The 22708-nt window shown below is 47.8% G+C and overlaps 8 protein-coding genes across 8 annotated transcripts; 3 read left to right on the forward strand and 5 right to left on the reverse strand.

Annotated features, from left to right (window-relative positions):
- Positions 1 to 1514: 1514 nt before the first annotated feature.
- FOMMEDRAFT_17759 (uncharacterized protein) lies at positions 1515 to 2674 on the reverse strand. Its single transcript, XM_007263549.1, has 2 exons — positions 2184 to 2674; positions 1515 to 2120 (listed from the first exon to the last, which is right to left on the reverse strand). Exons 1-2 carry the CDS (start codon positions 2568 to 2570, stop codon positions 1740 to 1742), a joined length of 768 nt encoding a protein of 255 aa, XP_007263611.1. The 5' UTR covers positions 2571 to 2674; the 3' UTR covers positions 1515 to 1739.
- A 674-nt stretch (positions 2675 to 3348) lies between these two features.
- Positions 3349 to 5250, forward strand: FOMMEDRAFT_145005 (uncharacterized protein; the record flags this gene model as incomplete). The annotated part of the gene is made up of 2 exons (XM_007263550.1): positions 3349 to 4672; positions 5128 to 5250. Exons 1-2 carry the CDS (start codon positions 3428 to 3430, stop codon positions 5248 to 5250), a joined length of 1368 nt encoding a protein of 455 aa, XP_007263612.1. The 5' UTR covers positions 3349 to 3427.
- A 49-nt stretch (positions 5251 to 5299) lies between these two features.
- Positions 5300 to 7469, reverse strand: FOMMEDRAFT_165880 (amidase signature enzyme; the record flags this gene model as incomplete). The annotated part of the gene is made up of 7 exons (XM_007263551.1): positions 5300 to 5651; positions 5717 to 6072; positions 6126 to 6187; positions 6249 to 6336; positions 6404 to 6476; positions 6551 to 7361; positions 7435 to 7469. 7 exons carry the CDS (start codon positions 7467 to 7469, stop codon positions 5391 to 5393), a joined length of 1686 nt encoding a protein of 561 aa, XP_007263613.1. The 3' UTR covers positions 5300 to 5390.
- Positions 7470 to 7582: 113 nt separating this feature from the next.
- FOMMEDRAFT_165881 (SET domain-containing protein) lies at positions 7583 to 9996 on the reverse strand (the record flags this gene model as incomplete). Its single annotated transcript, XM_007263552.1, has 9 exons — positions 7583 to 8232; positions 8290 to 8406; positions 8465 to 8651; positions 8711 to 8902; positions 8957 to 9102; positions 9160 to 9187; positions 9243 to 9419; positions 9478 to 9623; positions 9681 to 9996. The coding sequence occupies 9 exons, from the start codon at positions 9994 to 9996 to the stop codon at positions 7634 to 7636; spliced, it is 1908 nt and encodes a 635-aa protein (XP_007263614.1). The 3' UTR covers positions 7583 to 7633.
- A 287-nt stretch (positions 9997 to 10283) lies between these two features.
- Positions 10284 to 10820, forward strand: FOMMEDRAFT_79409 (transcription initiation factor IIA, gamma subunit; the record flags this gene model as incomplete). The annotated part of the gene is made up of 4 exons (XM_007263553.1): positions 10284 to 10327; positions 10398 to 10485; positions 10548 to 10607; positions 10665 to 10820. 4 exons carry the CDS (start codon positions 10284 to 10286, stop codon positions 10818 to 10820), a joined length of 348 nt encoding a protein of 115 aa, XP_007263615.1.
- A 978-nt stretch (positions 10821 to 11798) lies between these two features.
- On the reverse strand, positions 11799 to 13280 carry FOMMEDRAFT_152781 (uncharacterized protein; the record flags this gene model as incomplete). Its single annotated transcript, XM_007263554.1, has 4 exons — positions 11799 to 11911; positions 11984 to 12045; positions 12104 to 12614; positions 12668 to 13280. 4 exons carry the CDS (start codon positions 13278 to 13280, stop codon positions 11799 to 11801), a joined length of 1299 nt encoding a protein of 432 aa, XP_007263616.1.
- A 403-nt stretch (positions 13281 to 13683) lies between these two features.
- FOMMEDRAFT_145007 (uncharacterized protein) lies at positions 13684 to 20441 on the reverse strand (the record flags this gene model as incomplete). The annotated part of the gene is made up of 22 exons (XM_007263555.1): positions 13684 to 14143; positions 14346 to 14758; positions 14976 to 15013; positions 15093 to 15101; positions 15253 to 15498; positions 15642 to 15767; positions 15821 to 15828; positions 15890 to 15978; positions 16039 to 16136; positions 16191 to 16243; positions 16370 to 16533; positions 17048 to 17151; positions 17218 to 17325; positions 17390 to 17415; positions 17914 to 18102; positions 18214 to 18630; positions 18716 to 19129; positions 19183 to 19312; positions 19366 to 19460; positions 19518 to 19542; positions 19610 to 20107; positions 20131 to 20441. 15 exons carry the CDS (start codon positions 20439 to 20441, stop codon positions 15935 to 15937), a joined length of 2676 nt encoding a protein of 891 aa, XP_007263617.1. The 3' UTR covers positions 13684 to 14143; positions 14346 to 14758; positions 14976 to 15013; positions 15093 to 15101; positions 15253 to 15498; positions 15642 to 15767; positions 15821 to 15828; positions 15890 to 15934.
- Positions 20442 to 21282: 841 nt separating this feature from the next.
- On the forward strand, positions 21283 to 21965 carry FOMMEDRAFT_26384 (uncharacterized protein; the record flags this gene model as incomplete). The annotated part of the gene is made up of 2 exons (XM_007263556.1): positions 21283 to 21419; positions 21458 to 21965. 2 exons carry the CDS (start codon positions 21283 to 21285, stop codon positions 21963 to 21965), a joined length of 645 nt encoding a protein of 214 aa, XP_007263618.1.
- Between the last annotated feature and the right edge of the window lie 743 nt (positions 21966 to 22708).

Consider the following 22708-nt stretch of genomic DNA (forward strand, 5'->3'; position numbering starts at 1 on the left):
TCTGCGGACTGCGCCCTGTGCGGGAGGAGGCGATGAGGGTCTCCGATTGGGCGGTGACGTAATCGAGTTGTGTCGAGCATGGAACGACGCGACTTGGGCTTTCACGCTCATCGTAGCCGTAGCGTAGACTTGAGGTTGTGTATGAGTATGTCTCTCTGTGGCTCTTTGCACAAATCACCCATCCTCGCATCCTTTATAGTCGCTTGCATGCTGGCTGCGGGCAGGCTGCGCGTCGCATGTACACTGCAATCCACAACGTTGTCTCTGACACATCTCTTACTTCTATTCACCTACCCATGACTTCAGACTCCTCGTCCTCATGGCATGCACGACACTTTGCAAAATGAGGCCTTGCCATAGGAAACGCACGTTTGAGTCTTGGAAATCATCGTGGAGGAATTGCGAAAGAAGAAAATGTCTTCTGGATCACATTATTTCCTGCCAAAATGTCCAATTTACATAATTAGGACCCCGCAGCAGTTGACAGACCAAACTATTGCGCAGGATGCTGCTGCCCAGTCGGTGGAAGCTTGTCAAGCAATTTCAGCAGGGACAGTACCTGTATTGGATGAAAACATAAATAATTAAGTGTTCTTAGTCGTATGAGACCTGTGGATGCATGTTTGTTTGAAGCGTGCCTGTTCTTCTGTCATGGGGAAACAGAAGGAAAGGGCACAATGAAATTGGTCAGCCGGTTACTCAAATGCGCTAGGTACAATCCGAGTTTGTGTAAAGATGCAATACAAACTCCACAGGAGTTGTTGATGGTCTATCAACAGTCCAGGTTTTGTGATTTGATGACTAGCCAGCAGTTCTTTCCTCGCTTCACAGAACAAATACTGCAATCCGGTACTTAAACGTTCTGTTCCTCGGGTTGTCTAGCGCAACAACACATCATATGTGTAATAAAAGACTTGAGCCAGCCTGGGCTGCAGCAAGCATTGCCTCCAGGTGAGTTCGGGTAGGCCAAGATGAGAAAATTGCCTACATTTATGTTTCTACCTCATCTCCCGAGATCCGAGGGTCAACTTTCACCGAATCCGGGCGGCGGGAAGTGATTAATGATAAATGCATCAGAAGCACATGCTCTGCATGACTGCGTCGAATAGTCTTATCAAGATGATCAACAAGGCTTGGCTCAGTGCAACCTAGAAGGTGATTCAATTGCATAGCAATGGACAGCACTTGCGTTAACTCAGGATCAGTCCGGAACCGTGTATTGCACGTTTATGATAAGATAAAGAAGGCCAAGAGTGTCAACGTACTTCCAGTAAGAGTTCTGATATGCTCTAAGGATATTGTGCTTGTTCTTCGGTACTCAGGGCTGACCCCGTACCCCAGGAATCAAGCTTCTCAGGCGTTCTGCTAGACCGAGCATTGCTTCCGCAGTAATATTAGTTTGGGCCGCTCCCATAGACTATCTTAAGCGCCTGATGAATAGAGTTACAAATAGACGCTGAATTTGCACGATTAAATCATGCACATGCGCCGCGAAGGCTGATACAAGACTGGTGGGAAACCGAAGAATCAATTTACAAATACATAGGAATACATTAGATCCGCAACGTAGGTCATAGCAAAGATTTCGATAGCTGTGCTTGTGAACCGAACATTATAAAGGTGTAGATGATGTGCAAGGTGATGTAGCGACTTTAGATGATTGCGTCCGTACATAAAGCGAAACGAAAGCGAGAGTAGATGCAAGGTGGATTTAAAATTCCGAACAACCTGAGCCTTCTTCATCCCATGGTAATGTCCATTTGTTGATGTGTGGCTTCGTCATAGTGGATATTAGAATTCGCTGTATGATGCACTGGAATAGATTCCAATGGGAGGCTCGCGATATACTCGTCGGCCCATGCGCTCATGTCGTCGAGATCATACTCGTCAAAATCAGGGATGTCTCCAAGTTCATCCGGAGATAACGATGTTTCGTCTTCGGGATACACTTGACTCCGGTGGTTGGAGGATTGTGAGCTAGAACCGTGAGCGAGATGCTCCTCCCATAGAGTTGGATCTTCCATGTCGGGATCAAACGATGAACCGACATCCAGTTCGTACGAAAGAGCATATGCATGAGCTTTTTTTCGCTTTTCGTTCGCTATAACACGATGGAATAACTGACAATGCAAAGACATATAATTAGCATAACATTGAACAATGACCAAGACAGACGATGGTACCTCGTCGTCAAAGCCACTGTTGTAGTTGTCATCTGCTTCGTCGTCTTCTCCGGAATCTACGTTCATATCCACGTCGAGGCCATCACTGCTGGCGTCGCTCGAAGCTGATGCTCTGCGACGAGCCAAACCCTTTTCTCGTGCGCGTCTAGCGCGTTCTAGGCAATCCGCTTTGAAACGCTCCCGTAGAAACGCAGCTTGACCGGCATCGGCGGTCACTGGGCCAAGATTGAACGGAATTGGCCTCGTAGGACCTTTCCGGAATCTAGCACCGCTTCTCATTGACGGTATAGAGGAGGTAGTTGGCAGACGCGATTTATATTGACCTCTTCGACGCGCTTGGACCTCTGATACAGGCGAAATTGGTCCAGGAGAAGACGAGGCTGGCATTAGTGCTGGTGCAAGTGGCGACGACTTCTTTGGTCTGTAATCATGAGTATGCAGTATTTTGCGTGTGGAAATAGGTGTCTGTGGGACAGACGTGAACGAATTTGCCATGGACGACGGGGAGACAGTGATACGCGCAGTTACGGTACAACAAATTCATGATTACCAAGTGTGACGTCACGTGTTTACGCGTCCGTCACGAATTGTGGAAATGGCGCCTTCCTTCCTTATTCCGATATTCGCTTCAGCCCGACATCTCCGGTCGGTGTCTTGTGTGTTGCTCGCTCATAGTTCGCGTCCGGGAAAATTGAAGACAGCTTTGAACTAACGTGCACCGGGTGGATTGGGAACCGTGGATTTTTCTGATGATCTTCATGTTGAAGCAGATCTCAGTCTGCGATGTTATCCTATCTTAGTCAACACGGACCAATATTCACATCACCATCACTGTTCGTATCCCCATCTGCATTGCCATCGTCCTCGTGCGCACAACTTCAAATACTGGGCTAGTGCTCTTCATCATGTCTGTGCCGGCACTCCTCTCCCCTATCTTGCGCGCTCCTTGCCTGGCTTCCCTCGCCCTGTCCGCTGTCCGCTGTCCCTCAAGCTGTTCCCTGTCCTTGTCCGAACCATTGAAACTGCCTGAGAATTATTACTCTTCGACTTGCGCAAGTCGTTAAAGTGCCTGGGAGTGCATCACTGCCCCTAACTCTTCTACGTGTTGGCCGTCTAGGTACCCCTTCTGGACTAGAGGTACGGGCTCGACTCATTGATGTGCTTTACTTGTAGCATGAATTTTTAATACTTGTGCATATGGATACCACAGTCCTCTTGCTGCTTCTCACCACTCCACTTCAGCCATGTTCGCCTCGAACGTTGGCTTCAGAAGACGAACAGTTTCTGAGGGACAAAACCAACTCCTTCTTTCCACTCCTAACAGGCATGCGGGCTCTTCTGGCTTACATAGGTATTCCGTAGACGACCCATCCTCGACAGAGGTCAAACGTATTGTTTTACGGAAACACAGCAGTGAGCCCACGAGTTCCCGCGGCCTCGCAGACCGCCTCGCGATGTGTGAGGATGAGAGCATCAGTGGTTTCTGGAGCCTTCGTCTGTCAGGACAGAAGCGAAGCGTTCCATCCAGTCCACGACAGACCGAATCTGGTGTTTCCGAATGGAGAATGGAGGCCAAGGCGAAAGCTGAAACTCACACAGCCGCAGCCGGTGTTGACAGGGGTCGATCAAGGTCAAAACCCGGCGGTCCTCGACCTTTGACCGTGACATCACGACCAACTTCTACCATGGGTACATCGCTCAATAAGGTCTCATCCCCGCCAGGGACACCTCAAAAGGCCTTACCGCTCACACCGCCTGTCACGACGCGTTCCGTCGAGTACTTACAACTTCGACCACTCGACCTGTCCGATCTATCGCATTGGCAGGCGAACGATAAATCGGTTAATTCCGGTAACTCGTCAGGAGCTGAGCTTTCACGAGATACAAGTCCATCCTACCGTCCTCTTCTTCCTCCTGGTCTTCCACCTCCGGACAAGCCCCCACTAAGATCCGCACTGAAACCAGCTCGAGAAGCCAAAGAAGCCAAGAAAGAACGTGTCAAGGATAAGGATGTCGTGAAAGATAAGGAGAAGAGACGCTTTGCGCATCTCGAACTGACACTTAGCAAGCTCGTCGGTGGAGGTATTAGTAACAAGAAAGCCGCCTCAAGCCAAAGCAAGTCTACGGCGATCACCGTGTGCGACGAGAAGCACAGCAAAGCTCTTGTCCCCGCTTCCTCCCTTTCGGTTAAACGCATTCCCCTCCCACCAATACCTATCCCGCCAATCCCGGAATCTCTACCGCCGATCTACCGCGCTAGGGCACATGCAGCCCAGATCTCGCGGCAGAGTCTCAAGTCCATAAAATCCGTGAAGTCCACGAAGTCTAGTAAATCCGCCAAATCCTCCAAGTCCGGCAAGTCCGGCAAGACACGTCGCCGCAAGTCATCACGGAAGCGCAAGACAGGACTGGCGCGCATTGTGGTGGAAGTTGCGAAAGGTGGACAGGTCGCTGCAGTCGAGGCAGAGGCATTACAGGAAGCGGCGCAGGTGCGCGACATTTTGGCACAGCTGCGTGAGATGAAGGCTACCTGGTAGAGCGGGAATGCAACGTTTCTATTTCTCGTATTCGGCTTTTTCAAGTGATCCTCCACTCTCGGTGTTCTTCTATCATTTCTTTATTCTTTATTCAAAGTTTCATCTTTTTATTCACCTGTTTTTCTCTGCAATGCTTTCTCATTGCTTGTCGGAATGCGGCCCTCCATATTACACTGGCTGTCCCCTACATTCATTGTTTGTTGCACCTTCTGCTTTGCTCGCTTCTATATTTTGCTTCCGGAGTGTTGTATCCAATTATTCATTTGCCCACTTGCTTTCTTCTTGCTTATTTCCGTTGATTTGATCAGGTTTTTTCGTTTGAGGTGAGGAGTAGTTGTAATCGGACTTTTATGTAGTCCTAGCCGATCGTTCATCACATCCTGTTGTACTTACAATGCGAATGTTAGCTAAACATTGTATTTCGTATGTGTGGACAGTTCAAACTTGAGTTGAGGAATACCTCGCTGCCACGCGATGATTTGGCAGATCTGGCGGAAGATGTTGACTTGGAGCTAGCACCTTCAGGTTAGTTCCTTATAGTCTCTGATCGTGTTCTTTCTTAGATTTCTGTATAATACACGTATATCCAATTTACAGAGCATATCTCCGTGATCGTAGTAAGTCGAACGCCACCAACAAAAGTGAAAGAGAACATGGTTTCAATCGAACATCAGACTTCAAGCAGTTCGTAACCCTGACCGTTCTCCTTCATGATGTTTTCGATCAAACGCATTCCGGCGAGGACCTTCTCTTCTTCTAGTCGCCTCCCAACAACTTGAACTCCAACAGGTAGTCCGTCCATTGCACGAGCATCGTACATCGCAAAGGCTTCTTTCGCAATCTGGTTCGTAGCCACGGGTGTCGATTTGGTCATGGCATCAAGAGAAGCTGAAACATGCGTAATGGGCTGAACTCCTGCAGTGTAATCGAGCTAATGGCCAAAGCGTCATCGAGATATTTTCCCATTTCATCGGTTATTGAGTCTAAGTTACTTACAAGATTGAACAGGAACGTATACCCGCAAACCTTCCATCCATTCTTCATCCCTCCATGCGGAACAGCAGGGAGCGCATTCGGTGCTGTCAACAAGAAGTCCATGCCTGACTTGTTCCATGCTTCATGCCAGAGAGCCTTATACTTTTCTCGCTCTGCAACGAGCTTGTAGACCTCCGCAACTGACTTCTTGTACAAGGCTTTGAGGAGGCCTGCGTAGATCGAGTCGCGTCGAAAGTACTTCACCCACCAGATGTAGATATTGCGGAGGAAACAAGGAAGACGGAGCCAAAAGGATGCTGAGACCATTCCGGGGTCATTTGGCTCTCCGGGAAGGAGAGGGCCAAGAACAGTCTCCCCTGTAGACATTTTCAGCACATTGAAAATCAAAGGAACTCATCGTGTAACAAACCACCGTCCGCGAGAATCAACTGGGAAGCAACTTTAAGGCCCTCGTATGGGTCGGACGGGGCACTATTTAAACGAAGAAGGTAAAAATGATACTAAACACTAGAAAGCTAAAAGAAATGCCTACAAGTCAAAGACCTCATATCCTTTGCGCCGCAAGTTATCGACTACTGATTGTAGAGCACGTCGACATGCCGGAGACAGAGGAACAACGCCTAAAAACGTAAAATTAATTACGCTCAGCACTGCAATCATATCAATAATGTCTAGAGTAGAACGCACCGTCATCCCACATGACGCCAAACCTCACTTTCCCCTCGGGGAGCGTAACCGGTTTCCAGGGTATGCGCAGAACCTGAGAGATACCATCAAGGTCTCATTCTAACGAAATGCATACAACATTTATTTTATCGTCGATGCAACACGTACCGAATGATCATACTTCCACGGCTCCATTTGGAACACCGCCGCCCAGAAAGTTTCAAGGTCCTCCAGTGTACGCGCCAGAGGTGAAGTGCTAGATGGCACGCCCTCAATTCCCGGATTACTGCTCACATTTCCTGACTTTGGGAACCTGCCCACACTTGATCGCACAGAGTAGATACCGCTATAATGTGCAGGAACGCGGACACTTCCTGCAATATCAGTACCAAGACCGACGCGTGCACCTCCAGCTGCGATAAGTGCTGCATCTCCACCAGTTGAACCGCCTGGCGAGAACGACGAGTTATGTGGATTGGTACAACGACCGAACACCCCAGAGTAGCTCTCGAAGGAAAGTAATGTAGTCGGTATGGCGGTTTTGACATAAAGCAATGCTCCTGCGTCGCGTAACAGACGAACGATCGCCGAGTCACGCTGAACGGGACGTCCAACCCACGCAGCATATCCAATGCAGGCATCGTACCCCGCAACGGCTATGCTGTCTTTCAGGCTGACCGGTACGCCTGCTAATGGACCTGTTTTTTTAAGTGTTAAGTTGGCATTGACGTCCGAAGCCCACACATCCGCATCTCCTATAAAGACCTCAGTGAGACAGTTTGTCTGAGCGTGCACCGAGAGTGTTTTGCGTCCGTAAGCGTGGAGAACATTCGTGGGTGTCCATATTCCTGATTGAACATTGTTTATGAGGGTAGAGAGTGGAGTATTAAGGATGGTCTTGTCGGCGTCGCTGAGAGACTGGTGATAAACAGCCGGAAGCTTAGTTATGCGTTCATCTCGCTCTCTTTGTTTCCGCACTCTACGTCATGCAAAAAATATTCCAATTAGCTAGTAAAGCGCAGACATAACTTGTCCATGCTATTATTACTGACCTTGCTTTAGAGTACTGCAAGTAAGATAGCAACATTGAACTACTCTGCGCACAGACACAATAGATTTATAATAAGAATCCTCATGACCAGAAGCTGTCTTCTGCTATAACTTCTGCTATAAAGCACAATTAGCATTAATTATCCTATTGTCTTTTACATGTGTCAGCCATACAACATAACGTAGTCTCTGTGAGAGCGGTCAGCGGGCCGGTGCTGTATGTCCTTTCTTCTCTGTAAGTGCATCCTCCAACGTGTCCCGAATACCAGATCTCCATACACCCAATTCCTTCTCCAAACTCACCAGCATCTCGCGTACAGACTTCCCGGCTTCCCCACCTTCATTTCCGCGGCCAAATGCGATGCAGATCTCCTTATACGCTTGCTGGAGTACCTCGACGGCCCGCTGGAGCCGGACGGGGCCTTTCGGCACCTGCAGATCAAACTCACTCGTCGCGGCCTGAGATGGCGCGTTATTACCCGCTTGCGGGACTGATTCGATGGATGGGAGATCCGACGACGAAGTAGGCTCGTCTACAGCAAGGAGTTTCCCAAGTTCTGCGATCGCAACCGCACGTACCGGATGTCCTGGTCGCAGGACAGAAGACAGCCCTTTGACATATGCCATAGCATACTGTATCGCCGTATCAAGTGTCGACGGAGTCGTTTCAGTTGCGAACTGAGCGATAAGTAGACTTTGCCCTAGTCGAATGAGCGCGAGAAGTGGGTGTGTAGAGGGTGGAAGACGTTTTCCTAGTATTGGAACCATATTTTGAATCAGACGCAACGCTGCTACTGGGTCTGTCGGGAAGTTGAATCAATCCGTCGTGAGAACCGAAGAAAGCGAAGGTCGCTTACCTGAGGCCTGAAGACTGGTCGCCTTTTCAAGAGCTTGTTCCCCAGCGAATAACAAGTCACGAATATCTCCCGTATCTGATGAAGAAGTATGGCACTTTGTACAACGTATTATATCATCTGAGATGCATGAGCGAAGTCGGTCAGTCAGCCTTCATCTTGATTCGAGGAAGCAGACCTCCAGCAGGAATAAAGCATGATCCTCCGCAAAAGTTCGGGCACCACATGCGTTCTCTCCAATCCACGACTATCTGTCCCGGAGGCGGGGAACATGAATGGCACGAACAATTGAAGCTATACGTCTCCTTCAAATCTTTTTGGCGTTGCAGGACCGGGAGCGTAACGTCGACGTAGCTGGTAAGCAGCTTCACAAGACATAGTATCAGCGACGAGTTGATGACAGAGTGAGAGCCATTTACCGCACCTCAGAATCGGCAGGGATATCCTGGATGGCTACTATATGCAACGCCGGTTCTTTGTCTGCAGACAATATACGTGGAAATACGACAGAAACATTCGGGTCGCAGCTATGGTTCAGCAAGCCTGCGAGTGGTGACACGGAAACACCAATGGGGCTGAGCGAGGGCGTCGTAAGTGTATACGAATTCAGTGTAAACTGTCGAAGAAAATATTGTAAGACGATGGGACACAGCAAACGGCAAAATCTTACCTTGGAAATCAAATCCACAAGCTCACTGATACTGTGCACACCGTGTGCTTTGAGCTCTTCTTGACCAGAAATACCCATGTATCGAACAGTGGCATGTGCGAGGTGTACGTGTGCATCGATCATGGATTGTGCAACTCCCTCTCGTTCTTTACCGACCCAATAATTAGTTCCACCCTGTCCTTACGAATAACAGGATCGCATACTAGATTGCATTTCATTTATCTCTCTCCACTTATGATAAATGAATCAGTTCATCACTTGGCAACTGGAACAGTATAGGCCTTACCCAGATGCTCCCACTCCCCAACTTCTTTCTTCGCCAAATAGTTCGTGCAAGGCATCTAACAGCCTCTGGAGGAACAGCATATTTTGCATCATCCGATTCTGGTGGAGCAGAGACGGACCATCTCTGCAGGGCTTCGCATTCGAGTTTGTGGAATTGCCAGTCCGCATTTTGGCATGTCTAAACATTGTGCCAATATCAAGCAAGATATAGGTATCGTCTAAAGGAAACTGCATACTGTCCCGCAGTAGTGTATCGCCTTGCACTTTGTACATTTCTTCAGTCCCACCGACGGCTGAGGTGCGCAGCATGAAGTGCAGTAAAGATGCAACTGCGATCGCGAGAGTGCATGGACGTGCGGCTTCACGGAACAGAGGACAGTTCCTGGAATGCCGTGATACAATCAATATTGCAGTTGTAAGTTTTGATGAGAATTATTACCGGCTGGTACCATACCACTCGTCCACATCCCACGACCCCTTTCTTTCGACCGCTTGACCGATAGAATGGGAGGCAGCTGCGCATACAATCCGGAAGGGACCGTCACTAGAGTAGGATCTTCTTCATCGCAAACGTAAGTTGATTGGGCTTCCTTTGTGGTGTTTTCATTGCAAGTATTTCCTGCTTGAGTTTGCGATTGTGGTTGAAGAGCTTCTTGCACGTTGGGTTCGTCTCCAAGAATTGGAGCAGGTTCCGCTACAACGAAAGATCTGGGCTTCCGAGAAGCTCTCGACACATGTATGTCACGGAATGACATCGTTCTCTTCCCAGTGCAATTACTTCAACTAGATGCCTGTTGAGAATCGCTGTTACAAATGAGGCAGCATTCTACGATTCGTACGAATTTCCGTTGGTCTTCGTCGTCAACGACGTCACAGGCAAGAAAGGGAAATGCTGGAACGCGTGACTGTTCGTAATCTTTATCACGGGACGTAGCCACGCCACTGAGTCACGAGACTTGAGTCACAATCGCTTGATGTCGCTGTTTGTCACCTCCAACACTTTGTCGAGGTTCGCCGACCATTGTCAACCTGCACCACCACCATGGCTACGGCGTACTACGAGTTTTACCGTGGTTCATCGTACGTGTGCTCTTACCGTGACTTCGAGTATCGAAGATGGGCCTGCGGCTGACCAATTTGTGCCTATTTTTGACAGGATCGGAATGGCGTTGACAGACTCGCTGGACGAGCTGATCACTAATGGTTCCATCACACCACAGTTGGCCATGAAGGTTTTACAGCAGGTGAATCCACTATCAATAGTCCGTGGTTGAGGGACATTCGTTTATTATTATGGTGCGGATAGTTTGACAAATCGTTGGCGGATACCCTTGTCAAGCAGGTTAAGACAAAGACTACTTTGAAGGTGGCTCTTTAGCAATACCTTACCTATCCCTCTGACTTACAGTTTGGCTGGACTCAGGGGCACCTACACACCTACCGGCTTTGTGACGACGTCTGGACATTCATTGTGAAGGATCCGTCATTCAAAATGGAATCAAATGAGATGGTTTCCGCGCAGAAAATCAAGATTATCGCCTGTAAGAATGGTGAGGCTATTGAAGCGGGGAGAAAATAATAGGATACACCCCTCTGCATCGCCTGGATGAAATTTTGGAATGTACTTAATGTTTCGCTTCTTGAAGCCTATGTATTACGTGCGTGTCGTTTATCGCCTTCAAGATGAAAATTGACACATGCTGAGAGGATACTTTGGCACAACGTCAGGTTGGCCTGTGCATATAAGGCTGGGATATTGTACGAGTTGTATCAACGCTATGATCGGAATAGTATCTTGTCACTATTATTTTGATCTTTACCACATACTCTTCGAGAGGGATCAATTTTCCGACTCGCGTGATGTTTCCGGGACAAGCATATATGTTACTCATTTTTTAACTAGGACAAGCAATATCATGGAGGAAAAGGCTCCATCGCGTCTGTCGCTTGTGCAGATGTTTCACCTCGTAATACTGGACAATTAATGGGTTGGTAATCCCGAGTAGAACTCTCGCTTGTCTTCCGCCTGATGCTTTTACCACGTCGCGTGTAAACTGACATATAGCATCGCGTATCGCGTGTCGACGTGCCAGTGTTTTGCAACAATCTAAATTTTCAATATGGACATAGACAAAGGACCTAGGCACATTATTCACCCCTTTGCATTCTGCGTTCCTAGTGCCCCACTTCAAATACTGCAGTGCAAGCAAGACTCATTCCCTACCGAGACCCTTGTTTGGTCAACGGATTTCACTCAGTAATTTACAAATTGGTTATTTGCCATACATAACTTTTGTCAACACAAACCAAAGCAGCACAGAAACAACAGGGACACAATGAACAAAGTTTCGTGGTCTCAGTATCTTTAGACAGGAGAATGCGTGCAAAGCAGAATAGTAGATAGCACTTTCGGAACAGGTACAAAGCGTGAAATCAAGATTCCTTCAAGCCAGAGGCAAAAAGCATCCAACAAAGAATAGCCACTATACTGCATTCTGTTTTGTTGGTATGTGCCAGTCTTATGTGGCAATCCATCGCAGTGATTATTTTCTAGTACTCACGCCTCGTCAATAGCCATGATCTGCTTGAGGTGTTGCCTTGCAACGACAGAGTACTGGTAAAATCCAGTGATAAAGGCCGGACAAGTAGGATAGTTGGTACGAGCAGTAGCTATTGTCAAGATATATATGCATGTCAGTTACCAGACAAATGTTTTAAGAGATTAACTATATGATCACATACAAGGAATACAAGTGCATTCTCCCATGAGTGCAGTAATCCAGAGAACCAGGATCCAGTCAAACCTTCAGGGTGGACAACTAATCAGACATCTCATCTATGCAGAGCTATTTGGTAACTCACCATAACAATGGAAGAGAGCGGTGGCTGATGGACTCTTCCGTGCATTCAAGCATTTGTCTAAGCACAGCAAACCAGAACCTCATTTTCGGAACAATTTCAGGGCATGCTGTATAACGGCTTTCGAAGAAAGGTGGTTTGATAATGGAGAACCTCATCTCGACTGTGGAAGGTGATGTTTTCACAAAGCTGAAAGTGTTCAGAGTGATAGGATCCGCTTTCAAAGAATTATCCGTGACACATTTAAGTACGTCTTCAACATCGTCAAAGTGAATTGTCCACGTAGCATGGTCGCCAACAAATCGCTTTCCGAGAGGGAAAATAGGTTTACGCTGGGCGGAGTAGGTAGTCGCCCTACGACTGGCGACCCCCCATCCTCGGCTCAGGTACTTTTCGATTCCTGGATCTCGATTCACCTCATGTGTCTCGCAAGGAAGCAGCAGACGTCTTTCGAAAGTGCCTTTTGGGTACAGCGAATATGCCCCAAAGTGAGTTATCAAGTTCATGACTACAGCTGTATTCATAATAATGAGTGTATGTAGCTGCATAATAGTACCAGAGCCTTACTCGAGTGGAAGCTAAGGATGCCTTCCATAGCGGTGTTATAAGTTACAATCACCTGAACCTTCCTATTTTCCCCATCCGTTGACACGTAATTGAGAACGGACCTAAGGCGGTTGGAATCGTAAAAGTCCAACAACGCCACTCCTTCGTCAATATCACCTCTATGTGTTTGTTGCTCACGGTGCATCCGCAGGGCAATGGCGGCAGTAATGATACCCTTTTCGATCTGTTTTTCTGTTGGCACGAAGCGGTATCCTCTTCCGCCACATTTTACTATCCAGGCACAGATCTCCGCAGCACATCTATTCGTCACAAAGATGTCGAGGTCCGATTTCTCATAAACCGTTCGATCCATGAATTGCAACGCACTTGAACCGGAGACGATCGCATGAGTGCGTGCCTGCAGGACACGGAACGAGAAGGGATCATTAAAGAAGCGCAGATAATGCTTGTTAATGTCAAAGACGCGGCTCGTATAGTCTAGCATTGCTGCATGAGCAAGGCGACAAGTACGTGCTACACGGAAGATTGTGGCAGGAGTGCAAAAATCAAACAGCGAATCATATATCGAGTCTCTATCAACTAAGGCATAAAATTTGCTAGGTATGGCTGTCATGGTGGAAGATAGGAGAGTTGAATTAGGAGACTCTAGAGACTTACATACTGGGCGTAACATTCAAGCGCCGAATGAAACTCCCACAACTCTACGCGTCGCGACGCGTTAGGGTTGCTGGCCTGAATGTCACTTCAACTGACAAATTTACTATTCACTGTTTCAGTCTCACTGATTCGTATACTATACAAACTATAAGATAAACATTCATATACTTACAGGGCAAGTCTTAGCATTAGAGAGTCAAACGTATGTACAGTAGGTAATAAACACAACACTACAAAAGGAATGTTAAGGGTATACACACCAGAGACGCAGGTCCACAAAATTAAAACAGTCTATATCGTGTAATCCTTAGCCCATTCCATCTACTTTAAAGACAAGTACTTGGGCGTATTGTGCAAGCGAGTATGTTCTATTCATCCGATGAAATACATTATATACGGGAAGACGAGACAAAAACGACTGTATAAGAATTAAGTATAGCGAGTATAGCGGTGTTGCGGGCATAGCCAGGAGGAACTGTGTATGAAGAAGGAAGAAATTGAGGAGATAAATTGTCCAGCAAGGTCAGAAGCACTAGAAAGGCTACAGTGATCGATGATAAAAAGACAATATTACGTGGGCATCAAGTCATGGTAAAGCGTACATAAGGAAAAAAACAACGACCACAATGTTTGCCTTGATATTACAATGCATTTTTTCTTGACTTTGTAGATTTTGAACCGGAGATCGGAAGCCGGAAACGAAGCCATAAATACGTTGTGCCAATCGTGCCGATGAGTGCCTCGATGGAGCCACCGGCACTTCGACTGCCCTAGCTCAACTCTACACGTGGTGTCTAGCTCCGAGCGTTGGAGAAAGCTCTGTGGCATGCGTTATCACGACGATCGGTGAAATTAGACATCAGCTCGGTCTGCGCGGATATGCAAATATAGAAGAAGAGAAAATCGGGAGCCTCAAGGGTTCTAAACACTTATCCCGATGTAGCAGGGACATCGGAGACAAGGGATCAAGGAGGGCGTACCGAAAAGGCAAAAGTGGTATGAGGGGGAAGAAAATACTCACCAACTTCCTCCACTATCTCATCTACATGACCCCGTGTACCAGACCCGGTTCGAGTTGCCGTAGCCGACGCACTCCCAGATACCCATGCGCGATCGTACCACAAGGCACGAGGGGGACGCGAATATAGCTCCGTCTCGAGCTCGGCTTCCCCATCCCCAGCCCACACCTCTTCCGTCCATACTCCACTTCTGCTGGAGTCCGTCCCAGTAGTTCCAGACCCAGTTCCGGAATCAAAGCGCCTCTCACTGACGGTTGTGCCATCTCGATCGATAATTGTCGTGACAAATGGTCCGACATACGTTCCTGTTCCGATAGTATCTCCTTGCGCCCGTGACCGTGACTTCCAGTTGGGCTCGAAGAGCAGTGGATTTTGCAAGTTGAGCATGAGACGTGAGAGCATCGTTACCGATATCCTGTTTCACTTTGATGAAATTTGATTTTGATATTATCATTCCGTTTCGCCCGGATTGACACATTTGAATGTCAAAACGCACGGTCCCGCCACCAGGCCCATCGTCAAGAAGAATTGTTCCGCAGGGGTTAAAGCCATCCACAGTAATGCAGCATAGGGGAAGGTAGAAAGGGACACTCAGCAAAATGCATCTGACCACGACTAATTCTGATACATACGCATTGGCAAACGTGGTGCTGACACCTCGAATAAGGGGCTGCAGAGATCCCATAGCCAAACACATGTTTTATCAACAAGGCACAACAGTGCGCATTGATTGCGAAGGAGTTGCGTACCTCCCCTAACTAAAGAATTGTGAGCCCAGGTATCAACATATTAGCAGCACCTTGCAAATAGAAACGCCATGTCCGCGCTGTCTCCTGTCAACCCCCTGCGGACAGACGGCAGACGAAGACAGTGGAATAGTATTGATGGAAGATAAAGTCTGCAACTCACCACAAATGTAAGTATGTTTGACAGATTCGCCATAGCTAGAACTCTGTTCCAAGCAAGGATGTCAATAGGTATGGGCACGAATAGGGGCAGACAAATAAGCAACATCAGAGCAAAAAGGCGAAGACAATACAGTAAAGGAAAATCATAAAAAGACAGAGAAGATCAATGGGCGAGAGTTCGTGGCATTAGTGTCTCCAGTCGAAAAGAAAGCGGGATCTGCAGTTCCTCACAAGTAGTAAATTGTTCCTGAAGAATCTTCCTTCAGCCAACAGATTAAGAGCAGAAAGGAACGCGTAGTATGAGAAAATGAGATGTGGAGGGCACAGAAGCGTGAACGCGAGCAAACGCAGAAACAACTTCCGGCATGGATGAATGGGGTGAGAACGCACCATCACGGACGAGGACGTGGAAGAGCCTCCGAGTTCCAAGCTTCCAGATCGCGATAGCCTTGTAGAGCGTGAGCGTGAAGATACAGGAGTCAAAGAGCAGGAGACCGCCCCAGGCAACTGAAAGATCTAGAAACTAAAAATGAAGGAGATGCTTCAATGCTCGACAGATGAAATCTTACGAGTCCCCCTGAAGTGTTGGATAAAATTCAGCCAGCTGATAGAAGAGAAGACAAGAAGGAAAGACGTACTCCTGGCTTGAGAGTAGCGGATGGCATCCGAGTGTAAATGACAAGTCAAAGGGTTCTTTGATTGCTGGTGCCTTTCCCACAATAGCCCACTACAACACAACCGAGAAGTCGGCATTGCTTGCCGCTGAACGAACTTTCGATCGACTTACAATACCGATGCAAATTACTATGAGTGCGAAGGTTGCCATGATAAGAGCGATGACGAGGTTTCGTTCGTAGAGCGCATATGTACGGAGGATGAGAATGACTATGAGCAAATGCTGTTAAACAATTAGGGAGAATTGTAATTTTAGAAACATACTCCCAACAATGACTTGAACAATGATCGAGAAAAATTGGTGAAACCTCTGCAGGCTATCGCACCTAGATGCCAATTTGCCTTCAATTCAGCGACGGAGAGGCGCTCCTCTAACTGTATGCTTACCCCTATAAACGTCACTATTTCGTGACGTCGAGTCTACACAATGAGCAGGGACTCACTGTATGTGACCAACTCCTAAAGCTCTGAAGGATGACAGGGATGTTGCCAAATATTGATAAGTATCGATTGAGGAAGAAGAGGACAGTGACGGAATTGGCTCTGCGACGCCAAAAAAATCGGACCTCCTCTCCAAACGTCAGCAGATAATCGTAGTATAAGACCGCTGTAATAGAAAATAAGCCGTGTTACATACGGAATAATTTGAAACGGAGAGAGCACTTCGTACCAAATGCGACAAGAGATGCATAGTAGTTGACGTTACTACTCGCTTATTCTTAGCTCCTCGGAATGAAAAAAAAATAGAGACGAGTTGTGAGCATTGCGTACATTTGGGAAATGACACTGGAGACTTGGAGACTGTCATCAGGGAGCGCCATGTTTTGACTCTAAGTGTGGATGGTTTAGGAGCGCAGCACGGCTGCAGCGGTCTGCGGATAAGACATGCAGAGGAAGGGAGAAGGGAGGGCAAGAACCGCGAGAGTAGAGGAGAGAAAGATATAGATATACAGGAGGAGCCCTGATGTTCTCGGCCGGGAGTTGCGCCCATGCAGGAACAGGAAGCGCATGTTGTGCTTAAGTTGGACGAGCATGTGCCAAAGGCACTCGCAGCCCAGGCAAAAATACTCGTACGTACCAGTGCCCCCATCAGACGTTCGACATGTCGCCAAGGATCTCACGGTCCAGCGTCATCGAGGCGCGTCTTCTCTGGTCGGAGGAGCAAGTTTGATCTCCTGTCTCATTACTGATCGTCGTCCGAATTTGCCTCCTCGCAAACCCTATCCTATTAATACTAGCGCTAGTGATCAGCGCCGAATTCAACATCCAGCGTCCCGTTGCTACCTCTTACCAGAGGTCATCGATCTGATAGAGTCCTAGTGTTCGTGCGAATCGCCCGTGCAGTGCGCACAACGGTACACCCATGAGCGCTCCGCGGTGCCCTTGGACGTATGCATAACTATTACATTACAATTTTTACGAGTTCGTACAACTGCGGTACAAGCATTCGTTTCACTACTAACAGGGGACCGCCGTCTTTGCGCAACGGCTAACAAAACCACGAAGGCAACTCGAAGAAACAGAAATTAGAAGAGCATGGATCATACCGGAGTCGGAAGAAAGACATAAGCATACTTAGAGAAGGGGAGAACGAACTCAAGTGCGCAGCACTAATCGGTTTCGCAGACGTGACGACAAGTCGGTTCGGATGTCCAGGTTTCACAAATTCGAAATAATGGACTGATGGAAAAACAAACACGAAAAAAAAAGTGTGGGTTATGCGTGGGAAATGTGACGTATCACCGGTTCGCCATCGTATTTGAATCTGAAAAAAAGCAAACTTGGTCCATGAGAGTATTCGATCGGGACAGAAAAACGGGGGAGGAGCAAGAAAAGGTGTTGGTGTCATGTACTCGTCAAACATAGTTCATCCCATACCAAACAAGAACGTTTTAAAGCAAAGCCAGAGGACCACAAGGATTAAGTTATCAATAATTCACTGCCGGAGATCATTCTTGTAAAAGCGTGAAAAGTCGCGCTCCCGTACGTTCGCTTTTCCACGGGGGACAGTAGCCGGGACAGACGCGGGTGTTCCAAATGCATTGAAGAGCGGTGTAGCCGGACTGAGAGTGGATGGTGTACGGGAGGCATATGTTAGAGCGGGTGAAATAAGCGTCACTTCACTTTCCTCAACTGCGGGACCTCGATGGTGGTCGAAATTGCTGACTAGGCCTTCCTGATGACTGGACCGCGTACGTAAAAAATGCGTGACATGGCTAGAGGAAGGCTGTTGACATGAAAACTTATGAGAATTTCAGCGTTCGTGACTTGACAAAATTCTACATACTGATAGCGGACTGTGATTCAGGGGGTACTGGTGTTGTTTCCCTGCTAGCTGGTCATTATTGCTGCCGTGCTCCATATAACGCCCATTTCGAGTGGCGTGTTGCAGTACAGGGCTCGGGAAATTAGGGATACCACCTTTACTGTAAGAACCCGTGTGCTGCTGAGTATGAGGATTAGAATCATTCCGTCGATGTGCTGTCTGGCAGGACGTCAGTTGAGATGTAGCGGCTTGCGCGCGTGTTCCATCTACTTCATTCGTCGTTATATCAGCAGATGGCATCAGAGGACGGCTTCGATTGAGACTACGGTCGTCAATGGCAAAAGTCGGATCGAAGCCCATAGATTGCATTTGCTTCAGGAGTTGGAGTTGCTGCAACTGTGTCTGTTGCTGAAGGAGAGCGAATTGATTTGCGTCAAACTGATTCGTCAATGTAAATCCAATGTCGTTTTCGTTAAGAGTATGCATCAGTCAATAACCCCGATGACATCGCTGACATGCTCACCAGACCAGTGCTTCCGTTTAGCAAGGTCATTGCCGAAGTTGCATTATCCAACGGAACAGCCTGAGACTGGTGAGATAGTGCAGGTGTACGGTGATAGTACTGAGCAGTGCGAACAATATCAGGCTGTATGTTTCCGAGCGCATGGGAAGAGTGATGGAGGATATTCAGTCGTTGAAAGGAATCGGTATTGGCTCCATTCGACTCTGTACTCGTAGTATCAGCTGATTGAACACTCGAAAGAGTGACGGGAGGGCGGTGATCGAGATTAGCAACGTGCATGTGCTGGCGGAGCGTAGCGTTTCCTAGCTGGGCTTGAGCTTCAGCGCCGCGGAGGTTCAGCAGGGCAGCATGTGCCATTGAGAGTTGGTGTCCGTTGCTTAGTTCTTCCTCACCACGATTTAGTCGTTCAGACCTCTTGTAGAATTTCACTGTTAGGCGTGGAATACGATAAGACGAACAGAACACACCCTTAGCTCACGCTGCTCATTTGTATCGGCAAATCTGACGGAAATACGGCAACCGTTGTCGTTCCATCCCCTCACGACTCGGCCGTGCAAACGATCAATAATTTCTTCTGCGCCTACTCTCGTATCGAGCCTAAAGCACATGGTTTCGGTAACATGCAACCACCAATGTTCTGGATGACATACCGGACAAAGGCAATCATCCTTGGCGGATTCGACAACTTCGTCTGAAAGAAGCGGCTGCTAATAATCTTGTGAGGCGAAATGAGCGCTGACAGGGACTAGAGCAAATCAATGATCAAATCTATGGAATTCTTGGTTGAGCATTAATCACATACCACATCATCGATCGAAAGGGGGAGGCTAGCAGTTGGAGAAATATCGAAACCGTTAGGTAACGTCATACATCGAAGTGCAATATTGTACGCACCCTTCCATGTACAGATTGGTTGATCGTTCATCTTTGAGTCTTTCCATTTTCTCACGGAAGCTGAGCTCCTTCATCTCTTTTCCGCTGAAATCGGAACTGGTTGTGGTTGAAACCGATTCGCCAGTATGATGATCATTCGCTTTGCTAGGCGAAGCCGCACTGGGCAGGGAAGAAGAGGTTGTAGATGAAACCAGAGTTGAAGTCATAGAAGGGAAGGAAGACAAAGTCGACATGGAATGTTGAGACGCAAGCGAAGAAAGAGGGCCAGTTGGAGGAATCGTGATGGTACCGGACGCATATGGTGTTCCAGGAATTTTGTGGATTTGCTGTGAATAAAGGCGATCAGGTTTCCCGTTAGTTGAGGTACGAGGCAAAGGCATCACCTTTGAAAACGATGGATGCAGGTTTCTGTATTTCCTCAGGGTTTCAATGCAACGTTCAGCTGACTCAACAGAGTCGAAACTTTTGCAACAGGAGTCATTTACGGAAGAGCCGTGGCTGGAAAAAGCGAGGACACATACAGTACAAAGCCGTAGCCACTCATCTTCTCTCCCACGCAGCGAGTGAATGTTCGAACGCTAAGGACGTTCCCAAAGTCGCGTGTCATAAGATACAGGCTTTCGTCCGCAAAATGCGGCGGAAGTCCATTTATGTAGACATTTGGCGTCCGAGGAGCAGCATCGTTGTCGTGAACAGATTCGGGCTCGCCACCGTCTCGTAATTCATATACAGGCTTCATAATGCCAGGCGCCGTAGTTGGAGATGATTCCTCTGAGGAGAGCCGGCTTTCGCATTTGGCGCCTGGTCGGGATTGCGCACGATGCGGAGACATTGAATTAGCGGAAGAAGAAATGTGAGAACTGTCAGAAGCTTCTGTCATTGACTTCAGCTCACTGTCCAGTATGTGGTGTGGCAAAGATGAACTTTGAGAAAGAGGATGCGGAGTAGGGGTCTGAGAAGTAGATAAAGCAGCGGCTGTTAAAGAAGGTTGTTCCGTCACTTGCTGGGTTGCAGTACACGTGTTAATAAGACTAAGAGATGACGAAGGAGTTGGAGAACAAGACGGTTGAGTTGGTTGAGGGATATCTACGAGATAAAATTGAGCCGAAATAAGACAAGTCAGACCTATGGACCTTGCCTTGAGAGCTGCCCTTGAAGTCCTTGTAGCGTCCCGTCACGAATGGATCTGTAACGTACCCAGATATAATTTCTATCGAATTTGAATCGCTCAGTTCAGTCAAATCTTGTTCCGCTTCTTCAGAGTCGGAAAGCTCTGTCAACGGAGACGCGAAAATCGGTGAACCATGACGCAAGAAGGACGGTGATATAGCGGGATGGCGATGCTGGGACTGAGAAAACGATGATCGATGAGATATAGCGCTAGCTGGGGTTGATGGTGGAACAGAAGGAAGCGGGGCAGATAGCTCGCGCGCACGGTCGCGAGACTTGACATCGGGCTAAAACAAGCGTGATTTTAAATGTAATGACTGAAGTTGATGCACAGGAGATCATACCTCGTGTGGCATAATCGTTGAATCTATGTTCATGTGGCCAAAAATTTCAGAATGTTCAGAATGAATTTGCTGTGAATCTGAAGAAAGGGACGAGTCCTGACGCTGAAAAATAGAAGACGAAGAAGACGATCGAGAGGAACGAGAAGAGTAAATGGCCACATGCGGCTGTTCTATGTTCGTAGAAGTGGCAGTAGACAAATGCTCGCTAGCAATGGCTCGGACGAGATCTCGCGAGCTTTGCTGTCGCAATACGTGGCTGTTGTCATCGTGTGGAGCATAATGGGAAGGGGCAGCAGGTGTGCCACCCGACGTCGCGCGCGGTGACGACGGGAAGATGCTTTCTATGGTGGTCATTGGCGCAGAAATCGAGCAGTAAGAAGCAAGAGAGTGTACAGTCTTGTCGTCAATCTCGGGATATGAGATTGAGGTCGTGGGGGATGGAACAAAGGAGGGGAGTCCGCGATGGTGGTAGCGTGAAGGAAAGGAGGGTGGCAGAGAGAGAGGGAGAGAGACCGGATCTAGACGATGCTTGGACGCACGGTTTGCGGGTGGCAACCAGTACTTATGGGTGGTCACAGACCTTCGATGTCAAATATCTTGATATTTTTGACGATCCCATTCTTGACTCCGACGGCGGAGTTGACAGCGTCAGAGGCAACGATTTGCCGCAATCCTGCCATCTATGGCTATGTCTTGACTCGAGAAGCACTGTGACGGAGCGTAGATCTTCAATAACGGAAAAGAAGCATCTTTTTAATTTTCAAAACACTCCTGATCCGGACTTCAGCGCGGTAAAAACCAACCCTGCCAATCATCCCGCCAAACTACAAGGGAGTCTATGACAGCACACCTAGATCATGACCGCAAAGTGCGTCCATATCGTAGTCGAGATTCAACCAGAACCATGAGATGGACGTGCACCGGCTTTACAACACACCGACATGTCGTTTTCGCATGGCACGCATACGTCAGTCCTGATTAGACGGATTCGAATAACTTAACTAGGAGCAGAAAGGTACAACCAATGTATGACACAGGACGAGAGAACGTCGCTTTGGTTCCATTGGAAATAGTGTCTTGCGCCGGTACCCAAGGCATCTAAAAAGATCAATTGGTTGGACGAGAGAAGCAGCCCAGGAAACAGCCAAACGCAATACTCCGTGGGCAGATGCTAGCTCTTCCAAAATTACTAACGGAACCACTTTGCGCCCCACAAGACCGAAGTTCGCCAGAAAAACATAAAGGCACTCTGCTTAAGTCGAGTGCTTCAAACCCATTCCTGGAGGCCCAGAGTACGCAAGATATCGCATCTTCCAGATATATCGACAGATATTCGAGTATCCAAAGGGAACTTACCTCGCAAATGTGCGCATAGCTGTTATAATGTGAATAACAACACCAATGATGTGCCATTTTCGAATTTAAATGGTTTCTCCACTTACATCACGTGACAGGACAGTCAGCAATCAATTTGAGTCTTGAGTCTTGACTTTGCATCATCGGGGAACAACTGGATGTCTGAACACCTCCTGATTCTTTACAGCGCACACCATTTCACTTCTGGAAATCAGCGAGATGGAATGTG

This window comes from Fomitiporia mediterranea (genome assembly GCF_000271605.1).
Source record: "Fomitiporia mediterranea MF3/22 unplaced genomic scaffold FOMMEscaffold_3, whole genome shotgun sequence".
Lineage (NCBI taxonomy): Eukaryota > Fungi > Basidiomycota > Agaricomycetes > Hymenochaetales > Hymenochaetaceae > Fomitiporia > Fomitiporia mediterranea.

What these genes read in the sequence shown, in the direction of transcription:
- FOMMEDRAFT_17759 (XM_007263549.1), bottom strand. Translation starts at nt 2,570, where the DNA reads ATGCCAGCCTCGTCTTCTCCTGGACCAATTTCGCCTGTATCAGAGGTC. An exon ending in ACAGTGGCTTTGACGACGAG is followed by an intron (nt 2,121 to 2,183) that starts GTACCATCGTCT and finishes TTGCATTGTCAG; the next exon opens with TTATTCCATCGTGTTATAGC.